The sequence below is a fragment of the Pipistrellus kuhlii genome, unplaced genomic scaffold (genome assembly GCF_014108245.1).
Source record: "Pipistrellus kuhlii isolate mPipKuh1 unplaced genomic scaffold, mPipKuh1.p scaffold_m20_p_7, whole genome shotgun sequence".
In the NCBI taxonomy this organism is placed as follows: Eukaryota; Metazoa; Chordata; class Mammalia; order Chiroptera; family Vespertilionidae; genus Pipistrellus; species Pipistrellus kuhlii.
Genome location: NW_023425573.1, coordinates 40837024 through 40862922, shown reverse-complemented (window position 1 = coordinate 40862922; position 25899 = coordinate 40837024). Strand labels below are relative to the sequence as shown.

At 37.5% G+C, this 25899-nt stretch overlaps 1 protein-coding gene across 1 annotated transcript in view; it reads right to left on the bottom strand.

The window, feature by feature from the left end:
- The window catches only part of LRP2 (LDL receptor related protein 2), a 193316-nt gene that overhangs the window by 137101 nt on the left and 30316 nt on the right, over positions 1 to 25899 (bottom strand). Inside the window, exons 2-4 of the mRNA XM_045575318.1 lie at positions 15483 to 15590; positions 13640 to 13762; positions 8524 to 8640 (exon numbers count right to left, since the gene is read on the bottom strand). Coding sequence (XP_045431274.1) covers positions 8524 to 8640; positions 13640 to 13762; positions 15483 to 15590 — 348 coding nt within the window. The remainder of the gene's footprint in view (positions 1 to 8523; positions 8641 to 13639; positions 13763 to 15482; positions 15591 to 25899) is intronic.

Genomic DNA, 25899 nt, shown 5'->3' with positions numbered 1-25899 from the left:
ATATATATATAAATATATATATAAATAAAAGAATTTTTGTATTTGAGCTAAGCACTGGGATAATGCTCCAGAGAATGGCAGTTTTGCACCTTTCTTCTTTCTTTTTTCTCTTTATTAAGGTATTGTATGTGTACATATCTTTCCATTGCCCCCCCACGCCCATACATGCCCTCCCCCCCCCCAGAGTTTTTTGCCCATTGGTTTTGCTTATATGCATGCACACAAGTCCTTCAATTGATCGCTTATCTCCCCCATATCTCCCTACCATCCCAGCTGTAATTTGACAGTCTGTTTGTTGCTTTGCTGTCTCTGCATCTATCTTTTTGTTCATCAGTTTATAATGTTCTTTATTATCCATAAAGAAGTGAAGTCAAAAGAAAGAAAGAAAGAAAGAAAGAAGCCAAAAATTACAGAAGAATGAAATTGAATGAAAGTAAATAGAAACTCTTTAAAAGATAATATGAAAAGAAAGAGGAGTAACCCAAGGGAGAAAGTTTTTTTTTTTCTTCCATTCAGTTTCCCATGAATGTTAATGGGAAATAACTAGATTTCAACAATATTCTACTAATGACTTCAATCAGGTATAATTTAGGGCTAAGAAATAGAGTTTTCTTGGAGGACCAGGACAAAAAAAGAAAATCAATTAAAAAAAAAAAAAAAAAAAAAAAAAAAGACCACAAGGCTGCAGGAGGCTCACCTCCTTTCTATCCGCCCACCCCATCCCAGTCCCAAATTCAAGCCCCTGATGTGATTATCATCACAGATTAGTACCTATGGAATGCAACAATATATAAGAGAACAATAGAGAGGTATTTCCTGCTTCTTCCTCAAAAAAATTTGAAGTTGTTTTCAATAAAAAGCATATACATAATAAGATTTATAAAAAGGAAACAGCCATTCAATACCTTGGAAAGAGAAAGCAAATATAGTCATCCAGAGGGCTAGTAGATTGGAGTGACATCCAGTTTAGTCTGAGCAACTTTCAGGAAATTGGAGTCAAAAATGGAAACATGTTATCTAGTTTTCCTTGCTCTGCTCTCCTTGAACTACTGGGTCTTAAGTCCCAAATCTCATTCTGGTCTCTACCCACACTGACCTGATCTTAGACCCACACTAGAAATTTGCATTACAGGTGAAGTAGAAATTGCCACAGCTTTTTTTTAAAAAAAAATATTTCATTCAATGAGTAAGTATTGCATACATATGGGAATACTAGGTACTAGAGATAAAGGGATGGATCAAGTCCCTACTCTCATGGAACTTATATTTTACTTGGAACTTACCCTTGTGGAAATGTAGCAGGGTAGAATGATAAAGGGTGACAGTGAGGAGTAGCTCTCTCTGATAAGGTAATACTTGAGCAAGAACCATAAGATTTAGCAAAATAAAGGTCATGGTGCCTTGACAAGAAACTTCTCTTTCTGTCAGAAGGTTTAAAAGGTACATCTGTGATGTGCTATGTAAGATGGGGACAGTCTCTGCTTCTGCTTTCTCACCTCGAGTAGAGAGGATGGTAAGAGCATGACTAGCTGGGCAGCTTGCTTACATGTGGAACTGAATTGGAAGAACAAATATGTTTTTCACGAGCCGTCACAGTCCTCAGAGTGACTTTAACCATCCTCTCTATTCCCCTTCAGCTGTTTCCCTGGGTAGTTTCAGCAGTTAGATATATAAAGGAAAATGTTTAAATTCTAAAGAACAAAAAGTCAATAGAAATAAAACTTCAAGGACAAAGCAGCCCCAGTTGCAGAGACCAAATACTGCTGATTAGCAGCAAGAAAGCCTTCATTGTAGCAGGGATTTTACCCTTTCTTTGGCATTCCTAAGTAACAAAAGAGAAGTGCTTCAAACCAATGATAATTAGCAATAGTTTTACACCGAAATCATTCTAAAATGGTACTTGATAAAAGCAAAATAATCTATTTACTTAAAGGGAGGAGATGTACTATTTTTGAGCAACCAAAAGTCACTGAAATATATTAATGGAATGACCCATAATTGCTGCATTGTTCAGATGTTTATCTTAGACTCTGCATGAGTGGTTTTCCTTGACGCTAATCCCATTAGAAGTAAATGGACTGCAGTTTGAATCTCTCTGCTCCTTAAAAAAAAATTTTAATTGAGAATTTGTTTAATAGCAGGTACCATTTCACAGATGGCCAGACTGAAGAGTAAAATTACTTAGGGGAAAATGAGCTTTAGCCTATTTCCCAGATTATATATATTCAGAAATAGTTCTCAAACAAATAACCAAAAATATAGCAGGCAAAAAGACTAAATGCAGTAAGAAACATTTCTCCTACACCAAATTTATTTCAAGGATAATCTTTTTATTGGGAGCTTAATATCCTTGCCTTCCTCACCAACTCACCCATTCTCTTACCTCCCCTCTCCCTGCCTCCCTGGGAGGACTCTCACACATCATTCTTTGCTCTGTGAAAGGAATGCCTGGAATGGATGCAAGGTGCTCAGTCTTGGAACTCTAGGATTTGATCTTGTAAGCTTGAAAGGGTGGGGACTATAGCCTAAGGGTTTGACCTGACAGGCAAGACTATCAACTACAGAAGCAAGTTTCCTGATCCTTTCAAATAATTAGGGTAAAGAATTAGTCCTTCTTTGGAGCTTTTCTAATATCCATTACTATATTTAAGTGGTTTCTAGGTGCTTACAAGTAGTGTATTAAGACCCATTCCTATAGAAATCCTATTTCTGGGAAGTAGAAAAATATAAATCATATTCATAAGCTGATTCTAATTTTGTCCTCAAGTATTGATTTCTATGCATCATGACTGCAGAAACAACAGAATAAACTGTTATATCTCACAAAATGATTTCTAGCCAGGCCTCATTTTAATTCTTATCCATGTAGGAACATTCTAATTTTAAACTACTTATAAATAGCTGCTATATAATTAAATGAGCCCTAGTCAGGTAGTTCAGTTGGTTAGAGCATCAAGGATGCAGGTTCAATCCCCGGTCAGGGCACATACAAGAAATAACAATGAATGCATAAATATAATAAGTAGAGCAACAGATTGATCTCTCTCTCTCTCTCTCTCCCCCCCCCCCCCCCCCCCCCCTCTCTCTCTCTCATTAAATCAATCAATAGCTGTAACTGGTTTGGCTCAGTGGATAGAGCATCGGCCTGGAGACTGAAGGGTCCCAGGTTCCAGTCAAGGTCACATGCCTGGGTTGCTGGTTTGATCTCCGGTAGGAGGCATGCAGGAGGCAGCTGATCAACAATTCTCTCTCGTCATTGACGTTTCTATCACTCTCTCCCTCTTCCTTCCTCTCTGAAATTAGTAAAACTATATTTTTTAAAAATCAATAAATAAATTAAAAATAGCAAGTACCTCCATGACTAATGGATCTCAACGAAGATTAGCAATGGCTGCCAATGTCACTACTATTGGAAATGTATGCCTTATATATATAAAATATGTTACACACACACACACACACACACACACACACACACACACGAAAAAAACCCTTGCATCATCTGTTGAATAGATAGAATTATCTCAGTTCAGATTTAAACAATTATACTATAATAACAAAATCATTGAGAAATTTTAAGCATTAACTAGTTATCTGATTATTTTAAAGAACAGCTGTTAACTTTTAGGTGAGATCGTGATATTGTGGCTGTGTTTTAGTGCTTCAAAATAAAGGGGGAAAGAAGAGCTACAGGTAAGACATAATTAGCCATGAGTTGATAATTAACAACACATCATAATGATAAGTACAAAGAGATTTGTTATGTAATTCATCCTGCTTTTGGTTATGTTAAAAATATTTCATAAGGTTTTTTTTAATATATTTATTGATTTTTTACAGAGAGGAAGGAAGAGGGATAGAGAGTTAGAAACATCGATGAGAGAGAATCATCGATCAGCTGCCTCCCACACACCCCCCACTGGGGATGTGCCCGCAACCAAGGTACATGCCTTTGACCAGAATCAAACTCGGGACCCTTCAGTCCACTGAACCAAACCAGTTCTGGCTATTTCATAAGTTTTAAACAATCACTATATATATATATATATATATATATATATATATATATATATATTTGTATAGAGAGTTAGAAACATTGATGAGAGAGAATCACTGATCAGCCGCCCCCTGCACACCCCCCACTAAGGATGTGCCTGCAACCGAGGTACTTGCCCTTGACCAGAATCAAACCTGGGACCTTTCAGTCCGCAGGCCAACACTCTATCCACTGAGCCAAACCGGTTTTGGCTAAACAATCACTTTTTATAATAAAAGAGCTAAGTAACTTTCCGACACAAATAGTTTGTAAACTTACATTACTAAAGAAAAATATTCTGAGAGCCCAGGCATAGGGTTTAGATTAACATTAAAAAGTCCCACCTCCTCTACCCGTGCTTCTTGACAATCTTCATGATCTCTGTGAAATGGAGATGGCCACCACATCTGCCTTATAGTCCTGGTGTAAAAATTGTCTAATATAGTAACTGGTGCTTGGTGAGCAGCAATTCCCTTTTCCACTTCACACAAGAGCTCCAAGAGGAAAAACAAAATGAAGTAATCCTGCCCCCTACACTGGCACTTTCTAAAGTCTTCTATCCAATCCAGGCCATTCATTTCCTTCCTGTGGCCAGGAGATCAAAGCACTAACCAGGAAGTATGAGGATTCTTTTCTTAATTTCCTCTGATTTGTTAGATTTTTTTCACACTCCTCCATCACTAACACATAATAAATAAACAAAGCAGAGAGGAATAGAAAATAGTACATCATTGTAAAATACCCTTACATGTGTGAGGTTCATTTTAGGGCCACGAACCCTGAAAGGTTCATGACTTGTGTAATTCCAGAAACAATGAGCTATAAATCCGGTTCTCTTTCCTTAACAAATCCTCCTTTCACCAGTTACTTGTGCTTTAAAAAAGAAAAAAATACAAACAAAAACTTGATTAAAAATTCCTGTGCAGATATTTTATAAAACTCACTTCCTTTCCTTCATTCCTTTCTATACTAGCTGCCTGCACACTGTACCCTGCCAGCTTTTTGCAGGAAGGCCCATTGGCAAAGTCACCAGTCGTTCTACTGGTGACTTTAGACTTGGATGCAGATTATTCACATGGAATAAATCCAAACAATCTGTTTCGATGGCCTTTTCTTTTCCCTGAAGTAGCATTGCCTTCATTCCCATTGCATTTGCAATAAAGCACTCATTTTTATCCACTTGTAAATAAGGAATAAAGACACGGACTGTTGGCTGGTGGTACGGGCCTCTGGTTCTCTCTTAAACTTGCACAAGGCAGAACTTTCTCCTTCTGTGAAAAAGGACCTTCATGAAGAATAATTATCAGACTTGGAACCAGAAGATGGGTTGAGCACTAGCTCTGCCACACATCATACATGCATACAGGACACGCAACACTTCCCAGTTTTAGTTTCTTTGTTCATAAGAGAGTATAATAATACCTGCCGTGTTGTCTTTGTTGAGAAACCTAATAATAACTGGAATTTATATAGTGTTTTGAAGTTTACAAAATACTGCAAAATATAATATAGTCATGTGCTGTAAAATGACATTTTGGTCATTTTGGTCAATGACAGACCGCACATAAGACAGGTCTCATGAGATTATGATGGAGCTGAAAAAATCGCCTATTGACATTGTAGCCATCCTAAAGTTACAGTGAAATGCATTATTCACCTGTTTGTGGTAATGCTGGTGTAAGCAAACCTACTGCACTGTCAGTAAAGGTGTAGTATATACAATTTTTCATTACATAATTCTTGATAATGATAATAAATGACTATGCTAATGATTTATGTATTTACTGTACTATACTTTGCTATCATTATTTTAGAGAGTACTCTTGGTTCTTTAAAAAAAAAATTGCTTTCAGTAAAACTGTGTTACACAAACAGCTGCCTCACACACCTTGTGTCTCTTGAGGGCATTATTTTCTTTTGTGCTTGAATTAATCTTGTGTTATTTGTACAGCCACGTGCTGTACAGCGTTGTAGCCTAAGAGCAATAGGCTAAATCACACAGTCTAAACGTGTAGTAGACTATACCCCCCTATGGGTTTGTATAAGTACATTCTATTGTGTTTGCACAACGAAATCACCTAGCAACACACTTCTCAGGACATATCCTCATCATTAAATGGCACATAACTTTATATGATCTACCATTATTACTAACCAAAATATTTTCTTCACTTGCCTCAATAAATAAAGGACCTTTTGTATGCTTAACAAAAAGTCCTTGACTAGTGGACTTGCTCTTTCATGACATCCAGAAACACCCTATCATCTCTAAAATTACCAGTGCAAAGTCTAAATTCTCTGCAAAATGTCTAAAGTGAAGGGAGACCCAAACAAGGGGCAACATAATCTCTTTCAAAAGAGAACACTTAATTACAAAATATACCAGAACAGAACTGTGCCAGGAACTCAGCTAAGAAATGGAGATACAAAGATAAATAGCACAGACACCTCCCAAAGAAAAATAACACACAAGGAACAAAGCATTGGAAGAAAGGTGTTGTTTTTTTAAATGTAGTGTGATAGGATGTGTTCTGCAGCATGCATCTGGGCCTGTTTGGGTCCCGACCTCTCCTTTTCACATATATAAGTATTTCTTCCATCAAAATTCTCAAACAATAGAGGAGATGTCCCATGAAAATGGGCTAAAATTTATATCTTTAGATGGAGTCATGATAACTGATAAGTTTATGATCAAGGTTTCTAACGTACATAAAATTTGTCTACGCCGAAGCCGGCAGTGGTAGAGTGTCGGTCTGCGGACTGAAAGGTCCCAGGTTAGATTCCGGTCAGGGGCATGTACATTGGTTGTGGGCACATCCCCGATGTTTCTCTCTCATCGATGTTTCTAACTCTCTATCTCTCTCCCTTCCTCTCTGTAAAATATCAATAAAATATATATTTTTTTAAAAATTTGCCTACAAATTATTCAAATATTGACTTTATAATAACTCTTTGAAGTTTAAAACATAAATTTAAGAGCAAAATAAAGGAAGTACCTTAATAAAAAAAAAAAAATAGAAGCACATAGTAAACTTCTGAATTGCGATATACCAAAAGTAGAAATGTATAAAAAGTGTCAAAAGAAAAACGTATAAAAAGAAAAGAAAGTTCTGGATAAATTCATAACTGATAGACTTCAAAAAGCTTTTTCAGACTGATTTTAATGAAACCTAGGACTGGCACAGTAGAAAAAAATTCCTATATTCCTGTATTCTAACAATCTATAATGATAAAAGCATAATATGCTAATTAGATAGAAGACCCAAACAACCTTCCAAACTATCTTCCAGACATCTTTCTGGATGAAGCCACAGTGGTGAGGGCCAAGGCAGAGGTGGTTAGGGGGCAATCAGGCAAACAAGCGCACAGTTAGGGGCGATCAGGCAAGCAGGCAAGCGGTTAGGAGTCAGCGGTCCCAGATTGCCCAACTGCCACTTTTGGCCCTATCCTGCAGGTATCCCTTTCGGAATTGGGCCTAAATTGGCAGTTGAACGTCCCCCAAGAGATCCCGGATTGCAAGAGGGTGCATGAGAGGTTGAGGGGTTCCCCCTCCCATGCACCAATTTCATGCACTGGGCCTCCAGTCCTATAAAATAAAAGGCTAATATGCAAATAGATCTAATGGTGGAACAACCAGTCTCTATGACATGCATTGACCACCAGGGGGCAGATGCCCAATGCAGGAACTGTCCCTTGGGAGTCCAGGGCCTCTGCAGCAGTGCTAAGGATGTCCTACTGTGGGGATCGGACCTAAGCCTGCAGTCAGACATTCCCTGAGGGCTCCCGGACTGCGAGAGGGTGCAGGCCAGGCTGAAAGACATCCCTCCACAAATTTCATGCATCAGGCCTCTAGTTCTACATAAACCTCAAGAGAGGCAGATTACTCTTAACTTATTTATAAGTAGTACCTTATGCACCATGATTGCACTCTCTTATTTTGGTTATTATAATATTTAAACATTATACACAGAATTCTGTGATTTATATGCCTGATCTTGTTGTGATCAGTTACAAACTGATATAGTATGCTATCATTCTAGGGAAAGCCAAATATAACACTTGTCCAAAAGCAATCTGGTAAAAAAATAAAATAAAATAAAAATTGAGTTCATAAGAGCAAAAAACTAATGACAGCAGACCTACAAATTTACCATAGTAATGTAATAAAAGTTATAATTGACCAAACTGGTCTTTGTACTCAATGTATTCAATGACCTTTCAGGATTATATGTTAATGTTGAAAGTTTCTTAAATTAAAAGATACAGAAAATTTATGTACTAATGCAGGACACACTCAGAGGGTTTTCATAAAAATAGATTTCTATCAGAACATCACCTCTAATCTACAAAAGAATCTGCCAAGAGATTTCAATAACAAGAGGCATATTGTAGGCATTTCTGTCCATCAACAAATCTAACAAGTTGCTTAAAATGCCAAAGGGACAAATGTGAAATCAAATACAGTGCAAAGACTGAAAGGGACTCACTGCAGTCTTTCTCGTCAGTTCCATCTGAGCAGTCTCTGACGTGGTCACACCTGTATTCTTTTGGAATACATTCACCATTGAGGCATGTCATCTGGTGGCTTGAGCATGTGATCCCAGCTGTGACGGGGGGAAAAATGTTACTTTATAATTACTGCCGAAAACAGACCGACCCACTGGCATTTTTTTAAGACAAAGGCAAGTAGAACATACATTGAACATAAAATTCACAGGGTCATAAGGTAATGTATGCACCCGGCTAACCCAAAGAAGGGAGCTTACAATACAAAAAGTAAAAGTATTATTATAAGGATACTACCAAAATGTCCATAGAATCATATCAACACTCAAGCATGTTAGTGTAGTTATTTTATCAACATGTATTACCGAACACAATATAGATTAGTGAAGCTGTATGATAAAGAAGATAAATAAAATAAGAATTTTGGCCCAGTCAGTATGGTTCAGTGATTGAATATTGACCCATGAACCAGGAGGTCATGGTCTTACCAAAAGAAGCTTTCTAAAAAATAAATGAACAATGACAGCATTAGAGTGAGTACTTAAAAATTCAAACACATAAACATTACCATGTGATAAATATTATGTAAAAATTTTAACAAAAATTACTGTTTTTAATTGATCATCTCTTATTCCTTCTTTCTGTTTAATAAAATAATTTCATTACAAATATGTCAAATAGCAAACAAACTTTTTCTAGTCAGCCTATTTCTGATACTTTGGCAGTATGATTTCCTATCTTCTCCCAGTACCTTATATCTGTAGGTTAAATTTTACTTCTGTTAGTAAAGGTATAATACACCAAATTTTCTATAAGTCATTTAAATGTCTAAATGCTACCCACAATTTCATGTGAATAAGATTGAAAAGCTTAATACTAGTATTTACTGAGTGGTAGTATTTATTACGTTTCCATATAATTTATTTAAGTATATACTGCCAATTTCCACATAAAATTAAAGACCTTTCTTTTTTCTTCTTTTTTTTTTTCTTGAAAAAGCAAATGATGGGTAGTCTTTTCTTCTTTTTTTTTAAGAATAGTTTATTGCCAAAACTGGTTTGGCTCAGTGGATAGAGCATCAGACTGTGGACTGAAAGTCCCAGGTTTGATTCTGATCAAGGGCATGTACATTGGTTGTGGGCACATCCCCAATAGGGGGTGTGCAAGAGGCAGCTGGTTGATGTTTCTCTCTCATCGATGTTTCTATTGTAGCTCTCTGTCCCTCTCCCTTCCTCTCTGTAAAAAAAATCAATAATATATATATATTTTTTAATAGTTTATTGATTTTTTTTTAGAGAGAGAGGAAAGGAGAAGAGAAAAACATCGATGTGAGAGCAGAACATCAGTAAGCTGCCTCCTGCACGCCCCCTACTGGGAATGGAGTCCACAACCCAGGCATGTGCCTTGACTGGGAATTGAACCAACAACTTTTTGGTGCACCTGATGATGCCCAACCAAGTGAGCCACACAATCCACGGCAGTGATGGGTAATCAAACAAAATATGAAAAAAATGAAACCTAGTGCAGCCCGGCTGGTACAACTCAGTGGTTGAGCATCAACCTATGAAGGAGGAGGTCATAGTTTGATTCCCCTTCAGGGCACATGCCTGGGTTGTAGGCTTGATTCCCAGGAGGCAGTCAATCAATGATTCTCTCTCATCGTAGATGTTTCTATCTCTCCTCTTCTCCCTTTCTTTCTCTGAAATCAACAAAAACATATTTTAAAAATAGATATTCTCTCTAAAAAACATACTGCCAGTATTATTTTAATTATCTTGGCTTTCTTCTTAATTAAACTGAAGCCCAAATCATTCTATACTTGGTGCTTAAGATTTCAAAGGGTTTACAAGGGAGCAATTAAAAATTCATTCAAATGCCCTAACTGGTATGGCTCAGTGGATAGAGCGTTGGCCTGTCGTCTCAAGGGGTCCCATGTTCAATTCTGGTCAAAGATATGTACCTTGGTTGCGGGCATATACCCAGTAGGGAGTGTGCAGGAGGCAACAGATTGATGTTTCTCTCTCATTGATGTTTCTAACTCTCTATCCCTCTCCCTTTCTCCTTGTAAAAAAATTAATAAAAATATATTTTAAAAAATAAGTTCATTCAAATGTAAAGAAATGATGAATTAAAATTACATAGTTTCATCAACCAATCTAGTGCTGGGATTCACCTATTAGGTCTAGTAATAATTAATGTCGTTTTCTAATACTTTTTTTTAAATCGAATTTATTTAAACAATACAACAAAATTTAATCAACAATATAGTTGCCGTTGTTTTCTACTACTTGTGCCCAATGCTCAGAAAGCATTTTAATTCCTCTGTTGTAAAATTCTTGTGATTTTGATGCAAAAAATTCGGTCAATGCATTTTTGAGGCATTCTTCATTATTAAATTTTTTTCCAAGAAGAAAGTTTTGCAAAGAACGAAACAAATGGTAATCAGAAGGGGCAATATCAGGAGAATATGCAGGTTGAGGGAGAACTTCCCATTCCAACTGGCGCAGTTTTTCAGCAGTGATTCTTGCAGTATGCGGTCGTGCGTTATCATGGTGAAGAATTACGCCCTTCCGATTAATCAGCACGGGTTCTTTTTCTCTTAAAGCTTGGGCTAACCTTTCCAATTGGGCACTATACACTGCACTTGTAATGGTTTGGTTAGATGGTAAAAGTTGATAATGAAGAATTCCTTTAAAATTCCACCAAACACACATCACTTTTTTCGCATGCAAGTCAGGTTTTGGCGTGGGCTGCGGAGCCTCATTTTTGTCCAACCATTGAGGCCGCCTTTTCAAATTAACATACAGCACCCATTTTTCATCTCTGGTAACAATTTGCTCTAAAAACGGCAAACGGTTTTGACGAGAGAGGAGCGAACTGCAAATTGTGACTCTTTGAATACGGTTGTTGTCGGTCAACTCATGAGGAATCCATTTTCCAAACTTTGGACTTTGCCAAGTGCACGCAATTGATTGGAAATTGTTTTTTGTGAACAATTTAAAGTTGTCGCAAGCTCTTGTTGGGTAATTTGAGGATTTTGCACCAAAAGAGCTTGAAGAGCTTCTTGATCAAAATTGGACACACGGCCTCGACCACTCTTGTCATCTAACGAAAAATTTCCCTCACGAAATTTCTCAAACCAACGCTGGCATTTTCTGGCGCTAACTGCATCTTGACCAAGAGCACTACAGATGTTTTTTGCAGCCTCACTTGCTTTTCTTCCTAATTGGAACTCGTAAAGCATGCAGTGCCGAAAATGCTCTTCATCCGCCATCTTCTTAGCCCTAGTTTTGCAACAAAAACCAAACCAAACACAAACTTTTTCAAGCAAAACTTGTTAATTGCACTTCACACGTTCTGTAGATACCATGTGTTTGAAGGTTATGTCAATACAAGTCAACGCCAAGCAAGATTTTAAACGAATGTTTGAAAACGACATTAATTATTACTAGACCCGATAGTTGTCATTACACAATCATCTACTGAGGGCCTATTATAGGTCAATAAGGGCACCAACAATGGGAACATCAAGATGATTAAGGCACAATCCCTACCCTCAAGGAGCCCTTAGCTTTGGGGAAAGGGGGGAGAACTTTAAGAAATAATTAGAAAACAATTATGAAAGTGGATTATAGGTACACAAAGAATTACAAAAGCATCAGAGAGGGGTGGCTAATTCAATCTGGCATGGAATGTGAACAGAGATAGCTTCCTTGAAGAGGAACACCTTACCTGGCTCTTTAGGAGAAGCAGCAGTTAGCTAAGCCAAAAGAAAAGAAGGAGCATATAGAAATGAGCATTCAGGCAGCAGGCACAGAAGCAAAAGGTTAGGACTCTGTGTGATATGCCCAAGTGAACCGCACAAGCACTCCCTGAACCCTCTCAGTGCCCAGAAATGCAGCCGTTACTAATAACTGCTATTGCTTTCTCTGTCATGGTAGTTCATCTCACAGTGGCTTTGGCAGCAGTCACTGGAACAGCCACCAATAATGCCTCCAACAGACCTACCTACTTGCTCCACTCAATTGAAATTAAGGGAGTTCGATACTGGGGCAAAAGAGATGGAAGGTTTGAAAGCATAGTGTGCTGCTAGATCAAAAGGACCATCCAAATGCCAACCCCTCAAATGAATACCCCACCCATAGATACCTGTAGAGGGCCCCTTGGGAATGCACATGGATGACCTTTAATTATCATCAGGTGAACTCAAGGTATAGGCAGAGCCACGCCCTGGGAACAGGTTTCCCCAAAATGTGGGAGATGGTTATCAGTACTGATTTCTTATCTTTATCCCAGTGCTTGGAATGAGGAATGAATAGGACCTTGACTTACCCAGGTCTTGATATGCTAAATCCCAGGAATGGGAGAATGAATAGGAGCTGGGCACACCCAAAACTTCTTTGACCTTAAACCTCCCTCCGAAAATCAATAAATGCACTGTGTTGTGGGTGATTGTCTCTCCATCAGAGTGGTAGCCCCCACCTGGATCCTGGCTGGTCTCTATTTCTGCCTCTGGTCTCCTTTTTTTCTTTAATTTCTTAATCCCCAGCTCCTCCACTCAGGAACCTGTTGTTTGGTTGCGGGTCGCGGAAAACAGAGAAACAGCCCCATATAGTACCAATAAATGCTTCATCTCTTTCTTGAGTGTAACATAATCCAAATGCCAAGACTGGTTTGGCTCGGTGGATAGAGCGGCGGTCTGCGGACTGAAAGGTCCCAGGTTCGATTCCAGTCAAGGGCATGTACCTTCATTGCGAGCACATCCCCAGTAGGGGGTGTGCAAGAGGCAGCTGATCGATGATTCTCTCTCATTGATGTTTCTAACTATCTCACTCCCTTCCTCTCTGCAAAAAAAATCAATAAAATATATTTAAAAAAAAAAAGACTAGGAACCTATCTAGCTATTTCCAAATTGCCAAGGTATAATTATAACCCTTCAGCACATTCACACTTTCAATCTGAGCAAGAATGCTGGCATTGTTGTATAAGGCTCAACTCAGCATTTATAAAGAATTGTCTCATTAGGTGTTGTATTTGTATCAGGTTAGGTTTTAGGTGTCCAAAGACCCAAAACAAGACTCCTCCATAAACACTTACAGCAATGTGAAGCTTCATCTGAGCCATCATCACAGTCCTGCTCATCGTCACACACCCAGGAGTTAGGGATGCATTGCTTTTTATTATGACACTGGAAATTGCCTGGCTGGCAAGTAACAGCAGCTAAAACAAACCAGAAAAAGACTCATGTCAAACGACCACCCTATTATACCAAATGCTTATTTCAAAAGCCTATATATCAACTCCTGCTCAATATATTTGATGGCAAACAGTAAACAACCCTATACTACAGTGTGAGCTTAGGTCAGATTTCACTATCCAATCTCAGCAATAGCATCACAAACTGATGATCCAAGGCAATATGAAAACAGAGAAAATAAAACAGTCAAACTCACATAATGTACAAAAGTATGACAAAAAATATTAAAATTTTATTTAAGTAAAAGCTAGCCATGGATTATTATTAAATTATCTGAAATGTTTTATAATAACTATAATAATATTAAAGCATCATGATGAATTGGAAAACTCTTGAAATTTGGATAAAAAGATACAATGACATAACTATTATTTTTACAATTTACTTGCTTTAGGTTCTTTGGCAGATTCTCTGAACCACAATGTATGCAGCTAAAATGGAAGCTATATTACTCTAACTCATGGTTTGCTATTAAAAACAAGTTAAACAATGTATGTGAAAGCACCATAATAACAACCTCTGAAGAGTTGTTGGTATAACTGTTCATTTATTCCTTTATCTCAGAATACACTCATTGCTCTTTGGGTTTAACATAAAATGAACTCAGTAAGCACAGAAGAGACAAATAGCACATGATCATGTCTCTACAAAAGAACTACTCTCTTGCTCAAAGTATGGTTCACAGACGAACATCAGCATAACCTGGGCATTTGTAAGAAATACAGAATCTCGGTTCCCACCTCAATCATATGGAATCCAAATCTGTACTTTAATCCATTTGTACATGAAAGTTTGAGAAGCACTTCTCACTCTTTCATTTTTAAAGGCACTGCCACCCAAACATTACCCCAAAGTTTGACTGCTCTGTTGTGCCACAGTATGGTCAACATTTCAAAACAAAATTACTTTTCCACCCGCTTTCCTAGTTTTTGAATGATAACCCTTCTCAGCACACCTCTCAGAACGAATAAAATTGCAGGAATGTGATTGATCGCCTGAGGCATTTGGGGAAAGCAATGGATATAAGGGTTGGATTGGTGCACCAACTGGGAAACCTTTAATAAATGACTTACTTCTCTAAGCCTCCGTTTTCTAATATAAAATTTACCTCAGAATATTGCTGAGAACTAAAGGAAGAAATACATGTGTACCAGTAAGTGATTTTTATCACTAGTTAATTTGGGGGTTTACATTATCATGTTCTTAAATAAATTTTTTTAAACATAAAATTACACTAGTTACTTCTGTGATCTCTTTATGATAATTCACACACATTATACTACATCCTTTATGTTAAAACAAACTCCTGGAGTTACAAATCACCATAATTCAGGTAGCATTGTTTTTTGTTTGTTCTTATTGGTGCACAAAAATTTCCAGAGTGAATAATCTGAAATATGTAGTCACATACTGGCTTCAGAAAACCACTTCCAAATTGGTTTCCATATCAAGGTCACATGATAAAAGGTAAAATAGAAACTGATGTGAATTGAGCCCCTTCTTCAAGGGGGAGTGAGGCAATTATTAATACCATCGGTTTTCTATTCAACCACCCAGATCTCAACAGACTTACACCAAGTCCTGTATCCATCACTAAAGAATAACCCTTTTGTTACAGCTGAAATCCCCACGAAGGACTTATGTTTCTCAAAACAGAGCTTAGAGTAGCCACGTCCCACTTACGGCAACCAACTTCATCAGAGTCATCCAAACAGTCATTGGTCCCGTCACACCTCCAGGATAGAGGAATGCAATGCCCATTTTCACAGCGAAAATGCTCACTGCCACATTCTGCAATCACACAAACAACAGGAAACCAGTTAAAAAAAAAAAAAAAAAAAAAGAAAAAGAAAAAACAACAGCAAACTATGCCACACAGATATTTCACAGAATACTGGTTTTTTTAATAATGATGAAAAATCATTCACTAATTAGTAATCAAAGGAATATATGTTATTTTATAAAATTAGAAAAACATTTTTATAATGATTATATCCTCGGTCTTAGGAAGATCATTTTTATACATGGCTGATGATTAGAGTATATCTGGAAAGCAATTCAACAGCCTGTATCTTGCCTTTTTAAAGTGCTTATTCTGTAACTTAGTAATTTTATTTCTAGGTATTTTTTTCTAAGGAACTAAAGATTTGTATTACTTAATTATTTATAATAAATAAAATTAAAAACCAACTAAATGTCCAATGAGGAAAATATCTATATACTGATATTTTAGGAACTCATTAAAATGATTATGAAGGACTGTCAAATTATTAAGATAAATATTTGTAATATAATGTAGCAAAGACAAGAATGCAAAATTTTGCCTATACCTGAGTCATATATGGAGGTGGGCAAGAAGCATAAAAAAAGATCAGTATTGACAGTGGTTATCTTTGATTGATAACATCAAATATCATGAGTAACTTTTCATTGCTTCACTGTGCGTTTTTTCAGTTCTGCACCATATATTTTTATTAAAGTGCCTTCTTACTATATTATTTAGAGCAATTTATGGTGCCCTCATTCTTAGATTCATATTAAGAGCTTTTTGTTTAAAGGAATTTGTAAGATGCCAGGTCTATAATCTCATCTCTACAAAAAAAGTTTTAAAAAAAAAACATAGGAAAGTATTTCTGCAGCCAACCAGAGTGCACAAACGTGGCACCAAAAGTTGCCACTTTTCCAAGTGGCAGTGATTATTCCATGTTGATACCAGAGAGAGTTTAACTTAAACAAGTTCATTTTGTTTAACCAATATATGCTGTGATTTTCCTGGGACTCCCCAGGGGACTAATTTGGCAGTTGGAAATCCTCTGCACTTCCCCGAATATCTGACCAGTAATCTCCTCACGCATTATGTGCCAAGTAGAAAATTTTTTAGAGTGTAGCCAACACAAACATAACTTGGAGAAGACTCAAAATTAGTCTCTCACAAACCCAAGGTGAGAGAGAAGCAATTTGGGATTTGGAAGAATAATTGTATTTTCCCCATGTACTTAACCAATCATGCTAAATTACCCATTTCAATTTTTGGCTCATTAACCCCAAATTAGGTAAATATACAGATCAATTGCCTACTCCTAAAATAAATAAACAATGTGCTATCCTGACTTGTGCAAATGCAGGCATATCAACAGCATGACATAAACATAGTTAAGTGATCTATTCCTAGGGGATATAGGCTACTTTTTCATGGAATGTTCAAATCTGATTGTCTGTTAGTGACATCCTGATTTATAATGTATGCTGCAAATGGTCAGAAACTTCCCTTGGCTAAATGGTGGTACCGAGTGGTACAGGAATACGTACACCCAAATACCTTCTATAGACTAATGCATGATGGTGGTTGGTGGTGCAGGTCTGGGGTTGGTGGTGCAGGTCTCTTATCAACTACCTTTAAAGCACAACAACCTCCCTTGCAAAAATGCCCCCTAAGGAATGTACAAATTCACTCTGGAATCCCAGAACTTCTCACTGGATTTTATTCTACAAAGCAATATTTCCATGGGAGATTAGGGGCTTTGGAGGTTTAGCTATTAACACAACATATATTAAATCACTTTTATCAATCAGGTCTATTGTTAGTAACCCAGCATATTACATTTGAAAGTTCAGAACATTTGTTTCCCTTAGTGTCTAATAACTTCAGGTTGAAGAATTATAACAACCCAAAGGTCAGTCCACTTACAAAGAGCTTAATGTCGTTATGGAAAAAAGAAAAGCATAAACTTAGAAACTAAGTATTCAGAAGAAAATTCAGGGCAATATACTGCCTGTCTTGAAAATACATATACTTAGAAATATTTCTTCTTTTTCCTCAAATTCAAGTTTATTTTTAGAAATGTTAAGTATGCGTGTGTAATCAGGTGTCTTTTGCTATGTAAAAATCATCCCAAGGATTTAATGGCTTAAAACAGCAAACATTGATTTAGCTCCTGATTCTGCTATTTAACACTAGAACAGTATTTCTTAAGCAACTCAAGTCATATTTTGAGGTCTGGTTTTTTTGTTGTTGATGGTGGTTTTTTGTTTTTTTTGTGTGTGTGTTTGGGGATTTTTTTGTGTTTTGTTTGTTTTTTGTGGGAATTTTTTTTTCTCTAAAGTACAAAATTAAACACATTATATAAAAAATAAAAAAAAACATACACACAAAATAGTCATCCAAGATATATTTTTAAAGCACTTCAAAGCCAGTTATTTAAAATCAATCACATAAAAGGTAACCCAATAGGGGAAATTTTGCAATTAACTAACTCTATAATTAGTTCCGTTTACATTTGATCTCCCAAATAGTTATATAAAGTAATATATCAAACCCAATTTACTCAATTTATCAAAATATCCATGATAAATCATTTGTCAAATTCACTTTTTTTAATATTAACTTCCATGCCTGTTATAACTCCCAAATGATTAATACTCTATCATTGCTGGATAGTCTCTTGGCAATCAACCAATATGCTCCACTAGTGTCAGAAGCCTGTCGTTCATTTTATTACAAAGGAAACATGTACTGTTAAAAAAAAAAAAAAAAAAAAAAAAAACTGCTAGAGAAACAAACCAGTATGATGAATACCAGAGGGAAAGAAGGTTGGGGAGGTAGAATAGGGTAAAAGTGGGGGAGGAAGTATATAGTGATGGAAGCAGACGTGACTTTGGGTGGTGAACATACAATACAAAATGCAGGTGATGTATTATAGAATTTTATACCTGAAGCCTATACAACTTTATTAACCGATGTCTCCCCAATAAATTCAATTTAAAAATTTTTTAAATATATTGTTATTGATTTTTTACAGAGAGGAAGAGAGAGTGATAGAGAGTTAGAAACATCAATGAGAGAGAAACATCGATCAGCTGCCTCTTGCACATCCGCTACCAGGGATGTGCCCAAAACCAAGGTATTGTACATGCCCTTGACCGGAATTGAACCTGGAACCTTTCAGTCCACAGGCCAGTGCTCTATCCACTGAGCCAAACCGGTTTCAGCAATAAAAAAAAAAATGTAAAACTGTTGGTGGCCTAGCCAGTGTGGCTCAGTGTTTAAGCACTGACCTATGAACCAGATCACAGTTTGATTCCCGGTCAGGGCACATGCCCGGTTTGCAGGCTCATTTCTAAGTAGGAGGCCATGCAGGAGGCAGCCAATCAATGATTCTCTCTCATCATTGTTTCTATCTTTCTCTCCCCACCTCTCTGAAATCAATAAAAATATAAATATTTTTAAAAACTGCTTATGAATAGACCTAGATCTGGCCTGATAAACAGTTGCAGTTACCCCTAATTTCAAGTATGCACTTTATTTTCCGAGTGTTTTATTTTAAATTAGTGTCCTTTATTTACAACCTCTCTGGAAGTTATTAGACATTATTTTACAGTTCAATAACTTGAAGTGCTAAAAACAATGGAAGTGGGGGTGGATTTCACACACTGGAACCAAACAAACTTTATGGAAGAAAAAAAACCTAAGTAAAGCAAAATTTAAAACTTTTTTTCAGCAAATGGTCTCTAAACATCCATATTCAACCAAACCAGTTTTAATCAAAAGGTAATTTTGCAAACAATAGCCTTAAATTTTTTTCCTCTAATAAGATATAAGAAAGAAAATGGTATGGTTGGAGAGAAAAACTTTTGTTAAAAATCAGAAAGCTATTGATGAGGAACCTTTAGAACCAAATGGACACCCTATCTTCCCAGTACTAACCTTTCCCAAGAATAAAAATAGATGATGCAAACATGAGAAAAAAATGCACTGATCTAAGCACTTTGCCAATGTTATCATTTCATCTTTATAACAACCCTATGAGATAGCTACCATTATTCTGAACATAAAAAAACTGAGGCAGAGAGCAGTGCAGTAACTTGCCCAAGATCAAAAAAAATATGTACAAAGCAAGAATTTGGACCTGACAGTTCTGTTCCAGTATCAGTGCTATATTGACTAATGTTCTATGTTTCCTTTCCTTTCACACACACACACACACACACACACACACACACTCTCTCTCTCTCTCTCTCTCTCTCTCTCTCTCTCTCTCTCTCTCTCTCTCTTCCAAACTCAAGAATCAGTATAAAAATTTGACATCTTTCCAAAGTTGCTATCAACATTAATTGAGTTCATTAATTGGGCTGGTATGGAATCCATAGCATATGCTCATATAATCCAATTGGAGACTAGTAGTCTACCTGGCAGCAAACGTTGCATGTAAAAATTCTTAGAAAATCTTGCAACAATCAAAAGCAATTCAGGGAAATTAAAAGAGGGGGGTGGTTCTAGCTCTTCAAAAAGAATTATATTAAATGTAAAGATAAACTTATTTTCTGAACCTCACAGAGCCCCAAGCTGCAGAGGAAAAAAACAAATGTAATTCATTCTTTATAAATAGAATATCACAAGCTTTCTGATCTAAGCGTTGGACTAAGAATGTGCTAAGATAAGATATTAGAGTAACAAGTAGTGCCTAGAGGAGGGAATAAGTAATGTGTTTTTCCAGGATGGGGAGAAACAGTGGCTTGAAAACACCACTTCTGTATATTGTGCAGCCTCTAGCTCTGAGCACACAGAAAATAGTCAACATATATTCATCAGATAATAAAGATTCTTCTTTATAAAATTTAGTCTCTTAGGATGATTATATATCAGAGATATATAAAACCACCCAGGCAAATAATGAGACTTCAAGTTGGAATTTACTGTTTTAAAATTATACCAAAAATGAAATCTGGAATAATTTTAAATAAGTGGAATATTCAGAAGTCTCCAAAAGGAGAAAAACATAGTCACATTAATAACCATCTCATTGTTTTACCCTTGCCTTGTAAGTTTCTCTTCTGGCTCATGAAAGGCAAGTTAGTCAAGAGAACATTGCCAAAAGTTTAACAAAGTAAGGTCATTTATATGGCAAATCCCATTTTCCTGATAGATCCTCTTAACATGTGCCGGTTTTTCCAGACACTTGGTACTCTTTTAAAAAACATGAGCCCAGCTGGCGTGGCTCAGTGGTTGAGTGTCAAACAATGAAGCAGGAAGTCACGGTTCTATTCTTGATCAGGGCACATGCCCAGGTTGCAGGCGCAATACCCACTGTGGGGCATGCAGGAGGCAGCCAATCAGTGATTCTCTCTCATCATTAATTTTTCTGTCTTTCTCTCTCTCTCTTCCTCTCTGAAATCAACAAAAATACATGTAAAAAAAAAAAAATACTACCTGCTGAAACGGGTTTGGCTCAGTGGATAGAGCGCCAGTCTGCGGACTGAAAGGTCCCACGTTCAATTCCAGTCAAGGGCATGTACCTTGGTTTTGAGCACATCCCTCATAGCGGATGTGCAGGAGGCAATTGGTCGATGTTTCTCTCTCATCGATGTTTCTAGCTGTCTATCCCTCTCCCTTTTTCTCTGTAAAAATCAGTAAAATATATTTTTTTAAAAGATACTACATGACCTTTAAAATATATATATATATATATATATTATTGATTTTTCACAGAGTGGAAGGGAGAGGGATAGAGAGCTAGAAACATCGATGAGAGAGACACATCGACCAGCTGCCTCCTGCACACACCCCACCGGGGATGTGCCCGCAACCAATGTACATGCCCTTGACTGGAATCGAACCTGGGACCTTTCAGTCTGCAGGCCGACGCTCTATCCACTGAGCCAAACTGGTTTCGGCTACATGACCTTTTAATAGTACCACTTCATTGAACTCAAAGAGACAAATAAATTTTGACAGGCAATTCCTTAATTCATCCATAATTTTACTTCACTTTTTTCTGTACTTCATTTTTATTCCCTTGATATTGATAGACATACTTCTGATGTTTATAAGTTGGGTGATGGTTCACTATAATTCTCACACGTTATGCCTACTAGCAAGGCCAGTCCTCTCTTGAAGATTTGGTTGCTTGCTTATTTCCAAAACTTTACATTGCATGGAAACCCAGGGTAACAAATTGTGTGGAAGACCCTGCTCTGCCTAATGTCAACTGATGGAACCGTCAAGGACTCAATTGATGGAACTGAAACAAGACATGCTCAGCAAACCAACCTACCCTCTCCACTTCGTTCCACAGAATGTTGCCCAGAGCAAAAACTTTTGCTGCCTGGTTTTATAACAGACCACTAAATAGGTGGCCAGAATTTGTGTGTGTGTGTGTGTGTGTGTGTGTGTGTGTGTGTGTGTGTGTGTGTGTGTTTTAACCCAGTTTGCAAACCACTGAATTGATTGCTCTTTTCAAATTATTGCTTCAGAGACCTGATGTTTTGATAGAGCAAAACAATCATAAGAGGTCATTTCAAGAAATCAAAGACTTGGAAGCAAAACCTACAAGACAATTAATGAGTGATCATGTACACACATCATTTAAATGCAATAAAAAGTAAAAAGGAACAAAAAAATATTATTCAGATTCAATGCAACCACAAAAAAGTCATATCTACTAAGTGCAAGACACTGTTATAGGGTTTGTAGAAGAAATTAAAAAAAAAAGCTAAGATATAGTCCTTTTCATAGGGTTTATATAAATTTATACTCATGCATATAAATTAAATAACCTTGCAACAATAACTGCTATTTATTGAACCTTTGCTATGTGTAAGGCTTTATACACATCCATTAAACCCTCTTAGACATATTATGAAGAGGGATTTGTACTGATTTAATAGAAGGGAAAATTGAACCTCAGAGACATTAATAAGTTTCCCCCAGGGTCACAGAGGTAGAAAATGTCATAGTCTAATTCAGAACAGGACCTGTGTGATTACAGGGTCTATGCTCTTTTTCATCCCACTTCCCACAAAACAAATTACACCTTTCAATCACCCAGAATTTCTACGTGTCAGAAGTATTTAGGTGCTTTCTATATATTATCTTGGTTGTCTTCACAACAACCCTGTGAGATAATACTGATAGTCCCATCTCATAGGTGAGGAAACTAAGGTTTGATCAAATCTCACAGCTAGTAGACAGTGGATCAGGAATTCACATCGAGGCAGTCTGACTCCAAAGCTATGCCAAATGACAACAGATGCTTTGGTTCCACATGAGCAGCAGAGACAATTAAGAACCAACTGGTCTTGGGAGGGAAAAAATTAACATCACAGATAGAGTGATCAGAGGAGCCTTCATGAAGGAAAGCAGCACTGCACTGGGGTTTTGGGGATCAGCAGGAAGGACCAGGCAGTGTGTAGGACTCAAACAACTTGAGAGAAGCCTAACATGGGTGAAGCCCTAATGACCAGGCCTCCATGGACAAAGCACAGAAAACCTCTTGTAGAGTGGTGGACAAGGCTTGGGAGATGGTAAAGAGAGGGTCTTAAATACCAAGCAAAGGAATAACATGATCAGCCCTAGCCAGTTTTGCTCAGTGGATAAGAGCATTGGCCTGCAGACTGAAGGGTCCCACGTTTGATTCTAGTCAAGGGCACATGCCCGAGTTGTGATCTCGATCCCTATTAGGGGGCAGGCAGAAAGCAGCTGATCAATGACTCTTTCATCATTGATATTCCTAGTTCTCTTTTCTTCTCCCTTCCTTTCTGAAATCAATAAAAATATATTTAAAAAAAAAAAAAAAAAAGAATGATAGGATCAAATGAATTGAGAGTGAGAAACCTTAGAAATCACTAGTGCCAGAAACTGTGTTAAAACTAAAGGTCCCCTCTGGGCAGATGCAAGCCTGGACTAGGACACATTCATTCTCCAGAATGTTGCCCACAGCATGAGTTCAGTGAGAAGGCTGGTCGGCAGCTCACTAACAGGCTGCTAGCAGAGATGGGCTTCACCTTGCAGCCCCTCTAGTTGTCCAGGCCTAATCCAAAGCCACTCCACTTGCATGACAAATGGCCAACAGGTCCAGAGATGCCACCAAAAGTTCTCTCTTGTCCTTTTCTCACTGTCTTCTCCAAGCTGAATGTGACTGAATATCCAGTCTACATAATTCAGTCAACCTGCAAAATAGTCAGTTGATCTCGAAGATTGCTTTAATAATTGTTTAAAGTGTCAAGTCAATGGTCAAAAGCCAGCAGAATAATGTGATGCACTATCAAAGTAGAACCTCAAGAAATGGGAAATTAGCCGAAACCGGTTTGGCTCAGTGGATAGAGCATCAGCCTGCGGACTGAAAGGTCCCAGGTTCGATTCCGGTCAAGGGCATGTACCTTGGTTGTGGGCACATCCCCAGTAGGGGATGTGCAAGAGGCAGCTGATCGATGATTCTCTCTCATTGATGTTTCTAACTCTCTATCCCTCTCTCTTCCTCTCTATAAAAAATCAATAAAAAATATTTTTTTTAAAGGAAAAGAAATGGGAAATTAAGTTTCCACCTTTTCTGATTGAGCTACTCTTATCCATTTTCATCTAAACACTAGCTACCTTACCTTTCTCCTCTTCCCTGAAGTCTCTTACATTCACTTATTTTTCATTGAGTGCCTCCTACCCCTACAACCAGTGTCAATCAACTCTGCTGACTTCTCAGAAGCTCTTGAGAGAATGCTGGACCATACAGGGTGAAACAATTATTCAATTGCCTTGGGCAAAGCAAGATGTATGGTGTCCCTGGCCCCCACATGTGGGATTCCAGTAGTGCCCATGCCCTAGTCACTGTAACAACCCTATACATGACCAAACACTCCCTAGAGAATGGCAGTACCACCCCTATTTGAAAACATCTTAGAACCTCTAAGCAGCTTGGACATTCAGAGCTCAAAACGTCTTAACCCACATGAAAGAGATCATGTAAGAAAACCTCTATAATAAATTCTTCCCTTCTAAAGATAATAAAAATTTTTAAACAGCAATTCCACTCCCTCCCACCCATCAATAAGAGGGCCTGGGATTGGGCAATATCAGGCTGCAGCTGCTAGTACCAGCAACTTGAAATGAACTCCCCTGGGAGTGTGATAAAGAATCTAAGTTCCAGGGAGGCCTATTTCACCCTGGAATGTTCCACAGTCCATCCACAGGCTTCCGCACTGGAGAGGGGGGTGGGGGGAGGCAGAGTTGAGGCGGAGGGGGGTGGGGGCACCTCACACCAGGGGAGGAAAAGCAAATCTAAAATCCTCAAGAAGTTCCTCATTAACATAAAAGATCGCTGCTATGAAAAGCAAAGTCCTAAACACACCTGCTTTATGGTGCCACCTTTCTGCATCTGTGTAATTACCAGAACAAAAAATAATTTCTTCAAATGTCCTCACCCTACCCCTACCACATACCACATACACTCACTACATACATTTTATATATATATATAGATAGATAGATAGATAGATAGATATAGATATATATAGATATATATAGATACATATATACACACACACACACACACACACACACACGTGTGTGTGTGTGTGTGTGTGTTATATATTTTCATGTCAGTGCCTAAAACATTCAAATAAATTTCCCAAGTTTTTATCAAAAATGTTCAGCAATGAAAACTTCCTGTCAGCAAATACCCAAACACTGAAATGTATTCACCTTTATTGCTACTTCCCCCCATAATTCACGCAGTGCTTTCTCTATCAGCTAAGTCTGCTGAGGTTACTATAGATGAACTCCTCCTCCGCATAAGGCCTTAGTCACCACTCCTCCCAAGGGTCTAACTGGTTATTTACTTCTTTAATGGCCAAAGAGCTATACTTACATAGGATGTTGAAAAGAACACTATCCAAACAGAAGAAAATTTAAGAGTTTGCCTGCTCAGTAAATAAGAACCCAATGAATCAGACTACTTAAGAAAAGAGTAAAATGCCCTTCAGCACTTAACGATTTAACACACTTATACTAAAACTATAAATCACCCCCATTTAAAGAATTTATTTCTAACCCAAATTGCCCAAAGTGTTCCTATACGGCTTCTTAATTAGCAATATAAATATTGGAAAATGGTTAAATGAAATCAAACATTCAAAAAAGAAAGAGAGACACTTGTGAGAAATAAGCAACTATATGCATCTCCATGCAGGCAGCTTTCCTGCTTAAGGTTTATAAATAGTGTGACAGACATACTATTAACCGAAACACAGCATTTATAGACAGCATCAAACCAGGGTTTTTCTGATTAATTAGACCCAAGTGTTGAACCGTAAATCAAATTAATGCAGATGT